The sequence below is a fragment of the Aplidium turbinatum genome, chromosome 3 (genome assembly GCF_918807975.1).
Source record: "Aplidium turbinatum chromosome 3, kaAplTurb1.1, whole genome shotgun sequence".
NCBI lineage: Eukaryota > Metazoa > Chordata > Ascidiacea > Aplousobranchia > Polyclinidae > Aplidium > Aplidium turbinatum.
This window is the reverse complement of record NC_137474.1, coordinates 46,136,979-46,156,151: the sequence shown is the minus strand read 5'-3', so window position 1 is coordinate 46,156,151 and position 19,173 is coordinate 46,136,979. Positions and strand designations below refer to the sequence as shown.

The 19,173-nt window shown below is 39.1% G+C and overlaps 1 protein-coding gene across 2 annotated transcripts; it reads left to right on the top strand.

Annotated features, from left to right (window-relative positions):
• Positions 1–5,487: 5,487 nt before the first annotated feature.
• Positions 5,488–18,802, top strand: LOC145766384 (uncharacterized). Of its 2 annotated transcripts, none has more exons than XM_082578084.1 (6): positions 5,488–5,638; positions 7,355–7,406; positions 13,317–13,385; positions 14,686–14,864; positions 16,651–16,758; positions 18,602–18,802. In XM_082578084.1, the coding sequence occupies exons 1-6, from the start codon at positions 5,567–5,569 to the stop codon at positions 18,701–18,703; spliced, it is 582 nt and encodes a 193-aa protein (XP_082434210.1). In that variant the 5' UTR covers positions 5,488–5,566; the 3' UTR covers positions 18,704–18,802. The 2 variants fall into 2 exon arrangements, with proteins under 2 accessions (XP_082434210.1, XP_082434209.1); XM_082578083.1 differs by having other exon boundaries at positions 14,677–14,864.
• Positions 18,803–19,173: the final 371 nt, after the last annotated feature.

The window sequence follows — 19,173 nt, the reverse complement described above, 5'->3', positions numbered from 1 at the left end:
ATACAGCACTTGGGACTCTGTCTTTGATGCGTTTTACCACACCAGACGATGCGTGGTCCAACGTGTGGAAAACTTTGTCATAGTTTGTTGGACATAGCGTTCGTGACATAGGCCTATAGGCCTAGTGCACGTTGCAATATATATCCCGTAACTTTGTCAAGTTAATTTATGTTTGAGACTGAAATTTTTGTTAGATTTACATTTAATAATAATAATAACAATAATAAAAGCGAAAATTGTTAAAACTTTTTGCACTACGAACATGCTACAAAGCTTTCCGATGTCTCGACATGAAACGCTTCATGACTTGTGTTTATATTTTCTAGTTTTGTGATCGATCTCTTTATGTTTTAAATTTTTTTATTGTTATTTTTTTCGCCCAAGATACAATATGCCTGAAAAAACAAGCGACCCAAAAAAATTATCAGGCGATCCAACTTTGGGTCGCGACCCATGAGTTGGGAACCACTGGATTAGGGGAAGGCGGGGAAAAACGGGCGTGTTAACTTCAAAGTGCTCTATTTGAGCAAACAAATTAGATATCAAGGACTTATCGCGTTTTGCAAGTTTTTGGAAAGTTTAATGTTGACTGGAATTATAATCAGACTCCAGTCATCGTCTATTTGTTGGGTAACAAATTCATTTGTTTATCTTTCCATTTAGCTGATACGTAACAGCCTCCTGTAGCACCACATTTCAAAACTTTTTAAAGCCACGTATTTTGCATATCCAAATCTCATATCCATGCGTCACAATTGGGAAAACGAGAGTTTGCAGTCATCTTGACAAAGTTTAACAAATGCATCTTTGCTGTTTTAGTTCTCCAAAACAAACTAGCTATCCGTTTGTATCGATATGTTTGTTTTCCTCCAAACGTCCATCGTTTTGCCCCAAACAAGCTACCAAAAAAAAAAAAAATTAGCAAAACTAAAATATGTAGAAAGCTTTTGGAGGATAGTGATCCATTGTCCTGCAATGTTCAAACTAAAAGAGAAGCAGAAATTTTCAAAAAACACCTAAATATCAGATTTTTGCAAACACTTTTTTATATCAAAGTACTGAGAAAGCTATTTCGATCTCTTGGCCGCCGAGTGTCTCGCAAAAGTTTCAAATTTTTTGTGTGGAATATTTAGGCTAAAAGATAGAGAATATTTTTATTTGTATTTTTTTCAAAAAAGCGAATGTCCGTTTTGCCCCGCTTTTCTCCACGGGACGCGCAGCTTCGCTTTTCCGGCAACATTAAAAGGTCAATCAACAATTTTTTACGATTCGCTACAATCTTGTTTTCAGCAAAAATACTTAAATTACTTTAGCGCACTCTTACAAAAAAAGGAGCTCTTCAAGCCAAAAGTGAGTGTGGTTTTGCATCCCCATGAGCTAAAATCCCCTTAACTGGGGCTCGCTGCGCCTATTAAATGCTTTTTGTGATTTGTATTGGAAAACTGCTGAGATGCCACCAAAGATAAACTGTTTAAGTGCAGGAACTGATATGGCCTTCAAACAACGCGCCGTTGGCTTCATTTCGAAAGAGCTTTGCGAAAAGTCAATTTAATTCCATTGTCAATTCGAAATGTGATTTATTTCGTTTTCTTCGAGCAACAAAGGTACTGACCCCTTTTGCAGCAACTGAACATGAACAAAACTTTTACAAAAATAGGAAGTTCGCTATTCGCTTAAAAAGCAGCAATGCGCTATTTACATATCGTAATTTGTAAATACACTCGTTCGTGCAGCTTATTTGATGTGCAAGTTTCATCATCTGAGTGATTTGGCATGGGCGATTGGAATGGAGTGGCTTGTCTTGTCGGAATTTAGTAATCCACCAAGGCGCTGATAAAACGAATTCTGCTCTGCATTGTTGATAGAAGCGACGCCGGAAGTCGGTGGCAACTTCCAATAAAGCTTCGCGCTGCAGCACGCGAACTGGTAGAACAGCTGTTGCTTGATGAGATGCAGTAGCCTGAAGCCTCAGCAGAGACATTTCATCAATTTCGAATCAAGCTCGTGTTACTGAAAAGTCAGAATAACGCAATTTGAGAGCAATTTTTTGTCAAAAACTTTACAGCGAAATTGGGGACAAGTGTAGGCCGAGATGATAAATTTGAAAGAAACTAGCAAACAAAACGACAATCAAGGTTCGATTCCCAGTCTGCCTTCCAAGGGTCAATCATAAAAGTTCCAATGCAATTAACACTCCATCCCAATTTGTATTAGCCTAATAAGGCAGACAGTCTCAGTTCAGGCGAGCACTAGCGCATGTTGTGGCACATTATTGCCCGTACAAATGGCGTAGCTAAAAACGTAGCGTATATGTAAAAACGTGGACGTAGCATAGGCCTACTAGACACTTTTAATGCAAAACACAGACATTTTGTGTGCCAAGTTTGAACATTTTGCTTGTCATTGGGATTAGGGGTTCTCATCACTTGGGTCTGCTTGAGGAACAGAATCAATCATGACCACCCCTGACTGAAGGAAAGGAAGTGAAGTAGGTTAGTTACTGCAAGCTTAATCTAACTACATCTTGTTGCTGTAGCGTCATTTAACATTGAAACAACGTTCAATAAAATTCAACCCTTGCACACGAAAGGTCAGTGTGTATTAAAGTCAGTTGACATTCAATGACGACAGAAAGTTTGAAAGGGTTTTGCAATTTTAATAAACTACTGTTGACAAACCATAACTTTACAGGAGCAATAGACTCTTAGGCTATAGACCACGTACTATACCTGTAGAACAGTCACACCATTCTTTCTACCGGCAGTGAGTTACGTCAGAGGCAAGCCTATTACTTCGTAAATCAGTGAGTATTACCCAGACAGCCATGTTGTCGGGCCAGATCTGATCATATCCGTACCCGATCTGGTAAAGATCTGGACCAGATAAAGTAGTGGTCTGGGTAACGACTTCTTAGGCTTTTCAAGCCTTCTGTAGGCTACCGTTTCTTTTTTTACAGCAACGTAGTCTGCAGCCTTCAGGACATGTGCTGTCTTATTAAGAGGATTGGACGGTCTTTTAATCATTCGCTCACGAACATATGCTGCTGTATATTTGCATAGTAACCAACTGTATATCAGCAAGACCTACTATTATCAGGCGTACGAGCATGCAAAGAAAACGAGTGCAAGGCAAACAGCGTCTTACTGTTCTCCATAACCAAAGTAGTCATCATTTTGATGACGTGGGTTCGATTTTCATTTCTGCCATAACTCTTTTTTCTTCTGTAATTACCAAACCAACTTTAAAGCAAGAATCAACTCTTTGGCTGAGTGCTAGAACACTCACATTTTGATGGTAGCCACTTAAACATGTTCTGATTGGTTGGCTGTGTCATTGCATTCATTGGGGTCATACTGGAAACTGACCAGTTTAAGTGGCTACTATAACCTCAGGGATCACATTCATGTTACACCCAGAACAACTTTTAATACAGTCAAATACCGAGATAAATGGTAAGAACTATGCATGAAGGGCTAAGCCTGGAACATGCATGTTACACGGGTGACATGAAGGGCTAAGCCTGGAACATGCATGTTACACGGGTGACATGAAGGGCTAAGCCTGGAACATGCATGTTACACGGGTGACATGAAGGGCTAAGCCTGGAACATGCATGTTACACTGGTGACATGAAGGGCTAAGCCTGGAACATGCATGTTACACTGGTGACATGAAGAGCTAAGCCTGGAACATGCATGTTACAAGGGTGACATGAAGGGCTAAGCCTGGAACATGCATGTTACACGGGTGACACGACGACGAAGAACAGTCATAATTTGTTTAACTTGAAGGCAATAGATCACAACTGTTAAACCATAGGCTCTATCCAAGGTGGGAGGGTGAAGGGGATAATCACCCCCCTACTCATTGACGTGGGGGGTAAGCAATGCAAAATCACCCCCCCCCCCACTGATTTGGCTTTGAAAAGGTTTTGTGATATTTTATTGATCGAATTTTGAAAAAAAATATTTCGGCTGTTATCACTTTTTTGACTTGGTAACCCTGAACTACGAGACATGTGTTTACACGGTGGAGTTTTAACTTATTTAAATGCTTACCCAAAAATGGCATCTCCGAAACAACCATTTGGAAACCCTGTGCACGCTGATGATCAATGAAGCTGATGCTACAGTGGGGGTCTGAGGGGCGTAGCCCCCCAGAAGTTGAAATGACTATGATGATTTTAACCCACTGTCCAAAAATAACTCCTCCCCCGAATTCTAAAAGTGGATAAAGCACTGCGTTAAACAATACATCATTTTAAAGACAATTTGCCATCGGCAACTCTGTCGTGAGCTATATAAAGCAAGTTCACTAACTTGATAGCCCACAGCTTTTTCCTATGGCCTGGTATCTAAGTTGAAACTATTTTGTAAGATCACTAGGAGATCTACGCTTAGGGGCCTACTGCAGCGAAAACATTTATTAAGTAAAAATGTTTGAAAGGTCCGACTTGACGCGCTTGCTTTAAATCAGTGGTTCTCAACCTTTTTGTTTTGGAGGACTCCTTTTGGTACCTTCTAAGCAGTCGCGACTCGCGGACAGTTAAAAAAATTTTATCTAAAATTTTGGTATATTGCTTTTCCTATAACAAAATTAAATGTTTCATGTTTCGAAACGACACACTTAGAAGAATTTGCTGAAATTGCCACGCCACTTATGACGATTGATGGCATTGATGAAATTATGGTATGAGCTTTATGTTGGCATACAGGATCAAAAATCAGTAGGCTACCGGTAGCCTAATCTAAGTAGTCAGACTTAGAATTTCTCAATGTAGAGAGAAAAAAGTTTTCTCTGCCTATAAAACGTTGAATGGTAGTTTTATTAAATATTTCTGGAAACTTCCTTGGTTTCATATTATCTGAATAATCTAAATGTTGATTTGATGTTTTTCTATCAATTTTTACAAAAATCAATAGATTTTTGCGACCGCTACAAACAATTTCTCGCATTTTTTATTTCTCATCAATAGCTTATTATTTCGTTATAATCTTTGTCATTGCAAAACTGTGAGTGGTGATAGACTGCTGACTAACATTTGCATTTCTAAGCTAATCATTGATCAACAATCTGTTGTCTTAAAAGAATTTAGTTGAACAAAGCCTTATTAAAAAATTAATTCATTTTTACCCTATTATATTTTTTTAGTTCAGAAACCAAACCTTTGAACTTTCTAAGGACACCGCACAAGTTCGTTGGGAAGTACAGTCAATAAATCATGGTAATACACAAATAAAGCACAACCAACCAATTTTTAAATTTCGTAATTTATCAACATGCTGCAAACTCGGAGGGTTTCACGGACCTCCTTGGGGTCCGCGGACCTCCGGTTGAGAACCACTGCTTTAAATAGACTGATATGAGACAGATACTGTGAAGAGTAAATGATTCTTCAATGCTCATTTTAACATAAACAAATTCAGAAATAGCTTTTCTGCCTCAGTAATCTAATCATGTGCACTTGTTTCCTTCTGCAGCGTGAACCTCTCAACAACCGTCATCTCTAGGCCTACATGTTGCACACAGGCATCAATTTACATTATAAATTATTTCAGTATTTTATATGATGTTGCTTTGTATTTTCTATTTTCATGTCTGGTTCCTTTGGATTACTTCATTACCGGGCTACGTCAAGGTAAGCTAGATTAACTAGAAAACCTCTTCCGAGACAAGGTTTGAACCAGGGTCTTGTGATCCCTACCCCATTGTATTAAATTATCCGATGCACCATCAGTGCCTCATCATGAACACTGTTGGGCCGGTGATGGCGGAAACAACGGCCCAACCTAGTTGGGGTATTGTGACGTCCAGAAAGTGACGGGTTTAGAAACCAATTATCATTAGAATTTTAATTCCCTCCCAGGTGAGGCCTGCTACAATAGGTTAGAGGTGACTGCGTCTGCAAACATCTCCCATTGCGATACGTGCGTGATGTCACCATAGTACTTGTGATGTTGATGCAACTATTGTGAAAATCCCGTTGCAACGAGGGAGCTGGAGTATGTGACGACCTCTGACGACGTTACTGGTCCCAGTGCCGGTCTTTGGGGTGTGCAAACCGTGCGATCGCACAGGGCCCGCAAATTAGGGGGCCGCAATTTACTCACAAAATGCAGTAATTTTGTCATTTTCAATGGAAAAATTCAACAAGTGAGTTCAACAAAGGAATTAGCAACAAGAAAACATAGAGACTCAACGGGTGCAACCTATTTTGTCCCCTGAACATTTCGTACCCTGAAAAGATCGAGAAAAAAACAACAGAGCCGAGGTCGCTGATCGGAGTTGCAGTAATCATTTCAAAATTTTTCTTGATCTTTTCAGGGGACGAAATAGGCCGAAATTTGATTTTGTTACTCCGATTTCAGGATACGAAATCGGGGTGCGAATTTTTCAGGGGACGAAATAAGTTGCATCCAGACTCAACATAGAGACATAGCTTTATTTCCGAAAAATGCCAAGAAACCATGATCTTATCCTTTTGCTATGCCACCGGACAGCACCATTTTACAGTAATATTCATACCCAAATTTTTGTTGAACATGCTCTCAGAATTCACCAAATTCAAAGTAATGTTTCAAAATTTTTTGAGGGGGCCCCAGACCCCCCACCGCTGGGTGTCGTCCGGCGGTCACGCCGTCAGGCTTCATCCGCCAACCGTCAAACCACCCCCCTCCCCTTTCAAAATACCTAGCTATGCTACTGAATTGGATCATTGTCATTGGGGCCCGCAAGCATATTCCGCACAAGGCCCGAAATAGCCTACCATAAGACCGGCACTGCTGGTCCATTGCAACAACAACCACTTGATGACATGAGCAAGAACAGAGGGGTGTGACAAACTATTACCCCTTACCATACAATGTGACATGACACTGACTGAACCCAGTGGCATAGCTAGGGGACGTCTGGGGACGGCACTTTCAGACTACGATTTTTGATTTTGATTATAATCTGATAAAAAAACGAATTTCATTTTCTCATGCTTTTTCTGGAAGGGGCGGCAAAATCCGAATCCGCCCCGGGCGGCACATTCTTTAGCTACGCCACTGACTGAACCTCCTTAGCTCAGTAGCCGATTCAGAAGACGGAGGACATGATTTTGTTTGGTTAAATATGAAGAACACGTCTTGAGCAAAGACATTTTTAAATCTATAAATACACAAAAAGTGACTAAATCCAATTGCAGGATCCATATTCTCTTGCGATTTTTACTCAACTTCGACTTTTCAAAACCAAATTTTTCAAAATCCCACTTTTTTATAGACCCGCTACTGCTCTAGCCTACAGTAGTGTAAAAACTTTGTTATTGTTTTATGTTTCATGCCATTAATCATTAACGCATATTTCTTAGGGGGATTCAATCTGCCAACAAGCGCCCGAACTTCCGCTGACGTATTGTTATGGTAAGCCATTGTCTTTGTCGATCGTTGCTATTGGAGCAGAGCTCGGTAGTTTCGAGAAGAAAGTTTCATCAAAAGTCTTGCTTGGATTTTATTTTTCTTCTGCTTGGACTTTGGTCTTCAACCAAAAAAATCTGTGGCGTCCATGCCAGGGGTGCCCAAACTCTTGTCCGCGGACCAAATCCTGCCCGCGATACGTTTTGTATGGCCCGCGCCTGTTGTTACACAATGTGTTGCTTTTGGCCCGCAGACACACTGAAATCATATCAATTCAACTTGCAGCTTTAAAAAATTAAAGAAGATAATACTTCTTACAAACAAAAGCCAGGCGAGAAAAGTTAGAATCATTGTTGTGTCATAATCACAAAATCAACTATTATTGCCTGGAGAGTATAGCAATGAGTGATACCGTCGAGAAGTCATTCATTTGCTTGCTAGCAATATCATCAACCGCTTTAGAGATTTTGCCGCAGTTGTAAAGGGCTTAGATCATGACGTACTCAACAGAGGCCATGTCATCGTGCGTGCTGGAGTCTAAACTGGAGGCGAACATGTTTTCATGACTTTGACATACCATATTGAAAAGATATGTATAAAAAGTTGAAGTGAACGTTTTTCACCTTAAATATTTATCTTACATGAAAAAGTTTGCTAGAAAATCAATTTTTAATTGTATATTCATTCGCCATTTGCGCAAGCATACTAAAACTATGCAGAGTTGCCAGGTGTGAAAACACCAACAGATATCTGTGTGCTTTAATCGGTACTGTCCCGTTGTTCTGTTATTGAATTTGCACAATTGTTTTAACATACCCTTCTTTGAACAGGAAAAATCTACAAGAACTATCTTTACTTTTCAAAAACGCAGAAAAGTCTTAGTTTTTAAAATACTTTTTTTTTCTTTCAATTTTAATATAATTCCTATGTGATGAAACTTTACTAAACGTTTCATTTAGCAGCTTTATCTGCGGTTTTTATAATTTATATATTGAGCAATTTTTTTAATTTTAATCAGCTTTGTTTTGAAAATTGCACTTCTTTTCATGGCATTTCCTTTAAAAAGTTAATTGTTTTAAACTTCTGGCAACACTGATATTGTGTTCAATAATTGAATTAGGTTTTGCGGTAGTTTTTAAGGTGCTTGCTGTTGAAATGTTATTTAGGGTAGGATATTTGGATAAATGAAATGTTGATTTATTGAAATACTGGCCATGCAAACAAATATTGAGTACCGAGGCTGAAGGCCAGCTAGCGAATGCCGGTAGCCGCGTCGGTTTTGGTAAAATAATGTTAGGCTACTTGAGGGCACACCCAGAAGTGTTATGAAATTGTGTGAAAAGTAACTTACGGTACTGTAGGTACTGTACGGTACCTTTGAGAATGATGGGAATTGTTGAGGCTAGCTTTGTTTTTTTTTCCAAATTGGTGTAGCTGTTTTTATTTTTAGTAGAGCTGTAGTATATTAAACGCATGATTGCAGTGTCAGCCTTCAGCTCTTAAGCCTAAAATTGCTTGCATGGTCACTGGTCAGTATTTCAAGGTCGCCATGGCTCAGACAAATCTAGAAATCCTATGCAGCATTTTGAAATTCTACTTTAGAAAAATAATTGCTTAGTCTGGCTAGACTTGTGCAGGCTAATACTTTGCTACACTGTAGAACAGTACAGCAAAAATGTGGCATGAAGGCACCCAGGAATTAAGAGACACTTTCATTTTCGAACCTGGTTTTAAAATTTTGTTGCAGTCTAATATACCCGATTGTTCTATACTGTGCATGTAGTATAAATAGGAATAGTCTAATGTGGTATAAGAAGGAATAGTCTAACAAACGCGTTTAAGTTTGTGTGCATTAATAAAAATTTAGTCTCCAATTTTGAGACCAGCAAAGTTTTTAAAAAAAAAGCAAAACGTTAACATGTTTAGATTGTTCTTATAAAAACTGTGCATTTAAATTTTGCTGCTTAAAGTTTGATAAGTTGAATTTGGTCAGTTTATGCGGTCTCAAAGCATCATTTGTGAATTTTGTCAAACTTGTGCCATTGCAAAGTGTAGCCTATAGTTAGTGCAGGCATAGTTTTCATTACATCTTCATTTTCATGTATATTTCAAAGTATGTTAAGAGGTTATTTGATATTTAATTAAGATGGGTAGAAAATGTTGTGTGACTAATTGCCATGGAAATTATGATGAGGCAAACAAAGAAACAACTTTTCGTTTACCTCGAAATCCTGAAAAGAAATATACCATATATATACAATTATACATATATCAGGTGACACAGTTTGCCAATGGGTACTTTATGGTTATATCATGTTTCATGAAGTTGTTAACCACTGTTGCAGAACCTCGTTATGTCGTGTTTTTCACTCTATATCAGATCAATACCAGTTATCTGTGAACAAAAAGTATGCAGCTACATTGGCCAATATTAAAGTTTAAAAATTATTGTTGTCTATTTTTACCTGTATCAGAAAAGGAAGTAAAACAAAAGATTTTAAAACTTGTGCATTAAAAACTTGTTTTTTGTTTGTTTTTCTTTGTTGTTGAGACTTCTGTAAGGACTGTTATAGAACTTCTTTAAATGTCCATTTTCATTCCTGAGAAGTCCTTGCACTGATATTATTTAAAGTTGTCGTAACAGATAATTTTTTCGTTCATTATCTGAACTAAAGTAGCACCACATTAGTTGCGCAACCAGGGGGGCTTGGTTTAGCCCCCCCCCACTTTACTAAAATCCTGGTTGCGCTACTGGCCACAGTCCTTTCATGTAGTAGTTTTGACCATGTAGGTACATTGTATTTTTGTGAATCAGCTCTATACAAAATAATAACTTCAAAGTTAAAACCTTACACATCTACTGTAATTGTTTTTATTATTGTAACACACACGGGAACAACTATTCATTGGAATAGACTATGTCAAGCATATGAAATGCCATGGATGAAAATGTATTTTACATTTTGAAATTTAAAGGCAAAATTTTCATTATAATCGTTTTAGGTTTAAATATACTGTGTTTGCAATGCAATATGTCAATGAAAATGTTCGCCTCCAGTTTAGACTCCAGCACGCACGTTGGTTTGGCCTCTGTTAAGTACGCCATGGCTTAGATCCATTGCTATCCATTTTTTTCTGCTTGAACCTTGATGAGGCTCCGGCTCACCTGCAGCTAATTGAGCTTTTCTACGAAGCGACAGCAACATCTTTCTTCTCGTGCCTTTTTACCAGCAGATGGATAAAAAAAATCTAGAAATGCAAAAGTTCGCAAAGAAAATTACGAGCTTCCGGATCAACATAGTGTACATGTGTGAGCATGTGTGGTCCGCCTCGTTAGCTCAGTGGTTTCGCGCCCAGCTCAAGATCACGCGGCGCTGGTTCGACTCTCGGGGTGTGCGCTTGAGCAACACATGTTCAAGCGCACAATTCAGGACTGCTCTCCATTCAGCGGCACCTAATGGATGAAATAGTTCCTCGGCAACAACACTTCAACTATCGGAAACTTCACTCTGTCAATCTCGGTAACCGGCCCTGCGATGAAAGCCTCTACAAGTAAGTTATGCGAAACTACCAGAAATAACCTATCAAGGCTTTGTCAGTCCGAGGATAAATATTCCAAACCAACCAACCAACTAGATGTTCTCGCTTCTCGGTGATGAACTTGAACCGCTTGAGGTCAAAGCTGATTAATTACTGGGTATTTCACACTTGTCCACTAGTAGCCTCGAACTAGACCTGACCTGGGTACAGAAATCAAGATGTCAGTTTCATCCTTCACACTTCACGGTGACACAGCTATGCTTTGCGTGGTTTCTGGTGGAAAATAGACAGTCAGACAACTGATACAGCCTATAACTGATGACATCCCGCGATATGTAGCCTATATAGCAAAATACCTAACCCTGCATAATGCTTTATTGTATAAAAATGACATTAAATAACATCATATCAGTATATGTCTTTTCTTTACGCAAAACAAGATTGTTTGAGGCTGTTGGCCCGCAGGCATTTCTGCATTATCAAATCTGGCCCGCCTGGAAAAGCGTTTGGACATCCCTGGTCTTTGTGATTATTCGTTCGTTGTCTGCGCTATAGATAAGCTAGGCATGAGAAAAGGAAGTTGCTTGCATACGGAAATAACTTTAGGGCCGTTGTTCGACTGCAGCAGCACAATGATTGTTTAAGATTATGACCCGTGAAGGCAGTGGCGCGGAAGCTGCCGTAGTGTTGTCAGGCTTCGCCCCCCACACCCCCTTGTGTGGTAGAACATTTAAAACTGGTAGTAAGCGTTCGGTCGCCTCCAGTGTAAACGAACGACGCCAAAACATACACATTGTAAACTGTAACAAATGGAGAACGGCAACAACAAAGCAGCTGTTCAGGAAATTAAAACGAAAACGAATAAATTAGAAAGTGATATGAAAACGACAGTTTGTGGAAATGCACACGCTTCCGAAGATTGCTTTTTGTTCAAGTGTTTTCTTTAAGAACTGTGTCATGCGTTCTTTAACATCGACAGTGTCCAAAATGTTTTGGTGGACATGCATCAACGCAAGATGAGTAAGTTGCGATAGTATCTCAGCAATATTTTGAACGGAATTTGCAGTTTTTCCATTGACAACATCGCTGAGCAAGGTAAGTTCCATTTTTAGGCGATCTTTTCTGATTGCGTCGGGTAAGCTGATCTCAGTGTCAGAACTTTCCTCACCGTTTGCACAGCTCAGAAGGGCCTTCTCTCTGTTGGCTGCTGTAAGCAGATACGCCTGGTCGAATCTTCGATCAAGCTCAGCTTGAACCAAATCAAGGGCTTCGATGTATTGTCGTTTTCGCGTTCCTTCTCCCCCAGACATCCAGAACCCCAAAGCATCCGATTCCTCTGTGTTTCTAAATCTTGCTGGAGTTTTGCTCACTCGGAGATCCTTTGGCGTCTTTAGGTCATTGGCAGACGCAAAGACGTTCGCTGCTTCCATAAGCTTGCAAACGGTTTCATCTTTTCTGATATTTTTGATCCGTTGGCTGAGAATGGTGATGGATACCAAAGCTGAAGAAGCAGAGATCTTCTTGTTTTGGAGCTGCCTTGCGATGGCTTCTGCAGGCTGAAAAACTTCACCGCTGCAGGAAATCGCAAAATAAAGCCATGTCGTGCGTGCTTGTTTTACCAAGCCGAATCTTTGCATGTTCATCTTTGCACGGTCATCTCCTCTCATTGCACTATCTTCTGTCATGTCAGTCAGACATTGCAACAGGTTTGGGTAACACCAACACGAGCGAGGGCAAAAGCACGAACGCACCAACGAGTAGGACACAAACCCAGCAAATTGCAGGCAACTTCATTGGAACCCAAACGCAACATGCATAAAGATTTATATTTAGACGATTCAGGAATTGCAACTGCAACACTTTGAACGAAGTTTAAGGTATCCGCCATAAGCCTCAAGTCCTTTACAAAGTTATGTACGGTACCTTAAATTGTCAGAATTTTCTAGGGGGGGGGGGAGGGCTGAAGCGATTATCGAAAATTCCAAGGGGGCTGAAATGGCTCTAAGGTGGCTGCAGCCTCTTGAGCACTCCTACTTCCCGTGCCCCTACGTGAAGGGCATGATGACGTGACAATGTATCGCTAATGGCATTTATGTTCGGTTGGTCATGTTCTAACATACTTTGCGCACTGTTGCAACTGTGTAACTTGATGAGATTCGGATAATATTTGAAGAACATTTAAGTTTGGGGTGATGCGAAGGTTTCGAGAACCACTTGTTGACATAATACAAGCGTTATTGTGATGTTACAAGGGAAGATGATGTTTACAAAATCTTAACTTTGTCACAAAATCATAATAATTTTTATCTTTCACAACCGACATTTTGTTACGGTACATCTGGTTCGGACTAACTTCCAGCATTATCTTTCATCAAGGTATCACAGCTTATTGTTGCAAGAAGAGCCCGGGAGAATGCTGCTGGGATGAGATATGGAAAGTTTGGTGTAAGAATATTATTCAAACGTTTATTCTAGTCTAGAGCCTTCAGTCAAACCAACCCCGTTTTTATTTTATCATTTTTTGAATTTTGTGAAGTATTAAAGGCCTACTAAATGAAATTTTCAAACGTGAATTAAGCACTAAAATGCGTAAACTGAACATTCAAGAATATATTTCAAAAAATAATTACCGAAAAAAATTTGTTTTCAATGGCACTGGCAAAGCCCAAAATCCAATGTTTCATTTATTTTTGATTTTTTCAAAATGACCAAAAAGTGGAAACACAGCTCGAGAATATATCACTATCGACAGCAATAACAAAAACCACGTTACCACGTCTGATGTTTTAACATCAGATCTGATGTCTTGAGCAAACTGTCTGATGTTTTGGTGTTAGAATCTGATGTTTTGATGTAGCCTACATAAATACATAGCCTACAGTTAAATCGCCCGCAGTAACAACTATTGCTCGATCAGCTGATTGCTACTCTATAGTGACTGTAGTAGACTGTACAATCGCACGCTTCGCTGCTCACGCCCCTTCCCGTTTTGAAAGCTCTGACAAAAGCACGCGCGGAATGCTGATCAGTGATCAGACTGCAATGATCGTTTTATGGTAGCAAGTTAAACACAAAGAACATGGAAAATCGCCAAGTCAGGTTTTTCCTTTAGTATCCCTTTTAAAACCAACTTTTTGACTTTAATTTGTTCACTAATTTTAAAACTGTAAATTCGAATATTGTTAAAAAGTGAAAGATTGAGAAATACCGAATGAATTTTAAATAACTACAAACTACATTGATGAAATAAGTTGATGGAGTTATAAAGTGAGCACGATATAGTTCACGCCGTGCACCATCAGCGCTACCTTTAGGCTACTACAAGATGAGGCTAACATAATTAATATATGTTTCTCGGCAGCCGATATGTAGCAAGAATTGACAGCGATAGACACCGTGTTTCGCCCATGAGGCTGGGCTCGTCAGTATCGCACCACTAATTCTGCCACAAAGGTATTCGACCACCGCTTTACCCGTATTCTCGAGCTGTGTTTCCACTTGTGTTAGGCAGTGTGTTAATGCACCCGCAGTGTGGCTTTAAGTTTTGGAATAAGTCATGTGTTCTGCTATTGATTGGCCTACTGCATAATTATGTAGGCTACATTGTAGCGTTTGTGAAGAGACAATGGCGTTATATTACATCACTAATAACCTATGTGTAGCACTGTTATTATATAATCAGATAACCTCAATCATAATATTTTAAGTTGTTTTGACTGACTATAATATTCAACAGCCTTTCCAGGGTTTTGGATTGTCGTTCTCGTCATGGCGATCCTAATCGCGTCCTGTTGCAGTTTTTATTGTAACAACTCCCCTAGAGGAGGCCAGTGTGACGTGTTCAGAAGAAATTCCCTCGATATGTTCCAGCGGTTTCGAAGGTTTTCGTCAAGAGATTATTCGTCATCAAACGATGAGTGGAAGGTAACATCTTATTGGCCCTCAAGACACATCTTTATTGGTAACATTATACCATATTCATATTACCATTGGTAACATATACCAATGACACATGGTCATTGGTAACATCTTATTGGCCCCCATTAAGAAAATCACTGTATCCAAAAAGCATGCGACGGTTTCTTAAGTTTTTGGGCCCTTTAAAAAGGTTTCGGGACACTAAAATAATTTCAGGCCGGGTCCAAAAGTACCCCTTGGAACCCCTTGTTAACGCTACCCTTTGGAACCCCTTTTAACGCTACCTCTTGGACCCCTGTTAACGTTACCCCTTTGACCCCCTGTTTACTCTACCCTTTGAACCCCTCTGTTAACGCTACTGCCTTCGAAAGTTGTCCATGAACGTGCCTGTTGAGGTGGGTTCTGTTGGATATTTAGGTTTGAGATACAAAATTAAAATAATTGCTCATGGCACTTTAAGTTTAAGAAAATAATTTGGGGTCGGTAGCAAATGCGTATCAGGCTCCGTTTACATCTTTATACAAATAAATGGCCACATCTTGGGCCCGGATAATTTTTCAAACTGGTGCCCAAAAGTGGGAGATGTTCCACCAACGGACAGGGTGCGACCAACGGACCACCGTTCTATTTCTTAAAATAAAAGTTGGAAGCACGAAAAATGTTATTATGGTATCGAGATTAACCTTTTTGGTTTTGAAAATCTTCCTTGCGGGGACCTGTGATTTTTTTTCATATTGTTATGAAGGAAAGTATGTTTTACAAGGTAGAAAGTAAATTTTGAATATTTTTCTTCTGCAATTTTTTTCACCCATCGGTTTATTTTTTCAAAACAATTTTTTGTTTGTTGATTGCTTATTCATTGATTAATGAAATTGCAATGAGTTAAATGTTTAAATTTTATCCATCATTAAACTAGGCCATAAAATCCAAGAACTATCATGTATCTGACCAACGGACCACCCACCTGTTTGACCAATGGGTCACTAGCTAATTGTTTAACAATGTCTTCCTTTATATATTCAGACTAAAGATGTCAGAAATTAAAACAACGAACAATAAAACAGGGTTGTTTAGTTCGGAAAATCTCAACAAAGTTGTCGAAGATGGTTTGAAACAAAATATTTTTGTTCGAAACTCGGCGAAAAAATATGATATACCACGAACAACGTTGGCTCGTTATGTTAAAGAATGAATCAATGGATAGTGAGAAAACTACTGCACCAACACCCGTGGCATCTACAAAACACCTTTCTGATATCCTGAAGTTTTCTACAACTTTAGAAAAATATGAGATTTAAAAATAGTAAAATAAACACCAAAAACACTTGAATCTCGTATTATGAAATTGAATTGAGTATGAAAATATGAAATGAAATTTCATAATAAAAGCATATTTCTAGTGTTTGTTGCTTATGTTGTTCATGTATTAAATAGTCCAACATAAGCTCCAGTGCATCAGCTTTTTGCCAAGTAGAAGTGACCCGTTGGTCGTATAGGGGTTTGACCAACGGGGCACTTTTTATTATCATTTAAAAGTTATTTTTCGGCAGTTAGTAGTTGAAAAATTAAAAAGTTTTTTTGGCTGAATATAGCCTACCAGGGTATGTGACCTACTGTTGTGCCAAAAAAGGAGGACGCATGACCTTTGTATGGACAGAAAATAATAAATATGTGAAAAATGACCCGTTGGTGACACATCTCCCTATCACTTGGATCTCCAATTGCTGGTGTTTGAACTAACACATTCAAAGACCTTTTTAGGGAACTCACTTTCCTTTTGATTCATTTTCAGCCGCCTCCAGAAGCTGTACTCCCCCCGTATTCGAGTGTATCTCCGATTGTGACCGAGACAATGGGAACTACGACCGAACAAAGCCAGACTGACAACACGACACATTCAGTGAGTAGCCTACCCAAAGTTGTACAACATTCGATAAACCTCCACTGCCCTTCTGTGACAGTAAAAAAAAGCTAAATGTGATCCCATACTTGATTCAAATGTCGGGTACGAGAAGATAAGGTTCTCATTGTACTAAGCCTCATGCACTAAGGAGAGTAGGGTGGCCAGTTCCTTTCTCTCGACCGCCTTTCCTTCAGCAACTATGCCCATCCAATTTATTACACCCTGGGTAGAGGTGGATGGGGATAGCCTAATTCAATACTTGAGAAGACAAAATCATATGCCACCGCAACAAGACCAAAATTGATTGGATTAAAATTAAAGACGATGGCCAAACAAACAATGATGAGTTACATGTGCACTTGTGCAAGGTTTATTGCCACCAGCTTAGTGGCCTACTGCTCAGCAATGGAATGGATTAAGAAATTGTTAGGAATGAACTTGAGAAATTTCTTTGTCAAATTTTACAACTTTCTAAAATATTTTTTAATTTCATTCACGTTTTCATTCCATTTAAAAAATAAAGCATTACATTTGAAAAATTGTCATACTGTACAATGCATTTCAAACATTATGAAGTCATATTTTTCGATTTCAGTCTGTGGATGATCTTTTCTAATCTTTTAACAACTTACGTATAGAATCCATCTAATACGTCCTTCTATGAATTAGATGCTAAGTTTGTAATTTGCAAAATCATTCCAGGATTATTGAATATGTTGCTTGTCAATAGCATTTAACCATCACAGCAAATTGCTTTCTACTTTCAGTACTGTAGCAAGTCAAAAACATTATCCCTGCCTTGTATCACCACGAACATTCAAATGTTCATTGCACCAGGTTCATCCCCGGGGTTGGTAATAAAAACTATTCAAATACAATTTAATCCAGCCCACAATTGCTGCATCTGCAAAGTTTGCTTTGGACACTAAACCGGTACAGTAAAGTGGTTTCGTAATTAACTTATTCAAGTTAGAAAAGTTCATCCACTGCAGCAGCGACCGAGTGGTTAGCGCGTTGGGCTCGCAGTCGAGAGCCTGCATGTTCGACTCCAGCCACCCGCACTTGCTGTTGTTTCTCTGGGCAAGAAACTTTACGATAATTGCCTCTACCCAGTGATCGATTTCGAGTAATGGGTAGTACCAAATTTAAGTCATAAGTAGAGTAGACAACCGGAAACAGACATTGCAGTCGGCTGCAGCGTGGGTCAGGTGTACGTCGGAAGGCGTAGCCTACACCGATGCATAGCGCTCAAGTCCGCTTTCTCGCAATGCAGGATAAAGATAAAAAACAAACAAACAAAATATATCCAATATCATCTTACAGTGTGACCGAAAATAAAAAATGATTGGCTTTTTATAATTTAGAAATAAAGCCAACAATGTAGTTTTTCATTGTCAACGTCATAGCAACTTTTGTACCACTAATAGAATGTGACCTTTATCGTTCCTTTACTTCTATGCGCCTCAGTGCTGATATGTTGACACTGGTTTGTAATGGGATGAGAGCAAAGCATTTCCGCAATAGTATTCAAAAGTATTAACATTTGTAAAGTGAGACATTTCGAAAGATCAGTTTGGAAGAGGAACATTTTTAAATGCGCAGTAAACTTTATTTACTCTTGTTTCTCTCAAAATAGACCATAACCCTGCCAGAAAATGTTGCCATTTTTACACTATTTTAAACATTAACAACGTCGCTAGTCGTTGAAATGGTGTAAAAATAGCAACTTTTGCTGGCTGGCAAAAAACGGTGACATTTTTTGCAATTCTCCGATGAAGAGAAGTTGTATTTTTGTTACACAATTGGTAAATCAGTGAAAAGAGGAAGATTTTTGTTTCAGGCTTCCCCTCCTCCTTCTTACGCCGCTGCTGTATCCGAAACACAAACTCTATCCGAAACAACTTCACTACTACCTCCTCTGGAACAAACTTCGACGTCATAATACAAGAGCACGTTCTCTGAAGTGACGTCATATAGCCTACGTGTACGCTTTTGCAATCAGTGACGTCACTTAGCCTTTTCTTGTTGGATAAATAGTAAAGTTTGAAAATGATCCGCTTAGTTCAGAGTTTCCAAACTCTTTGTTGCGACTTGGAATAGAGAATTGTAGGAATTTGTGATGTTGGAAGCATTTCAATGTTTATTTGTTCAGTTTTCCCTACGTGGAAGACTAACGGACACAATGAATTCCTTAAGCCGCAAACACGGGTTTGGACATCTCTTGTAGGCTATAAAGCAAACGATGTCATTGCTTCTGAAAGAGTTTATAAATGGTCTGATATTTCATGACAAAGTGCATAGGAAACCTTGGGTTTGATTCTGAGTGTCAAAGTCTTCCGCGGCGTTTATTACGTCATTGTTCAAACGCGTCATATCGCATTTGTTGTTTCGTCATAGTTTACTGACTCGTGG

Bases quoted from the DNA above. Each gene is read 5' to 3' on its own strand.
- LOC145766384 (XM_082578083.1), top strand. From the start codon at position 5,567: ATGATGTTGCTTTGTATTTTCTATTTTCATGTCTGGTTCCTTTGGATT. The intron at 7,407-13,316 runs GTAAGCCATTGT...TCTTTCATCAAG, and splicing joins TCCGCTGACGTATTGTTATG to GTATCACAGCTTATTGTTGC. The intron at 13,386-14,676 runs GTAAGAATATTA...AATATTCAACAG, and splicing joins TGAGATATGGAAAGTTTGGT to CCTTTCCAGGGTTTTGGATT.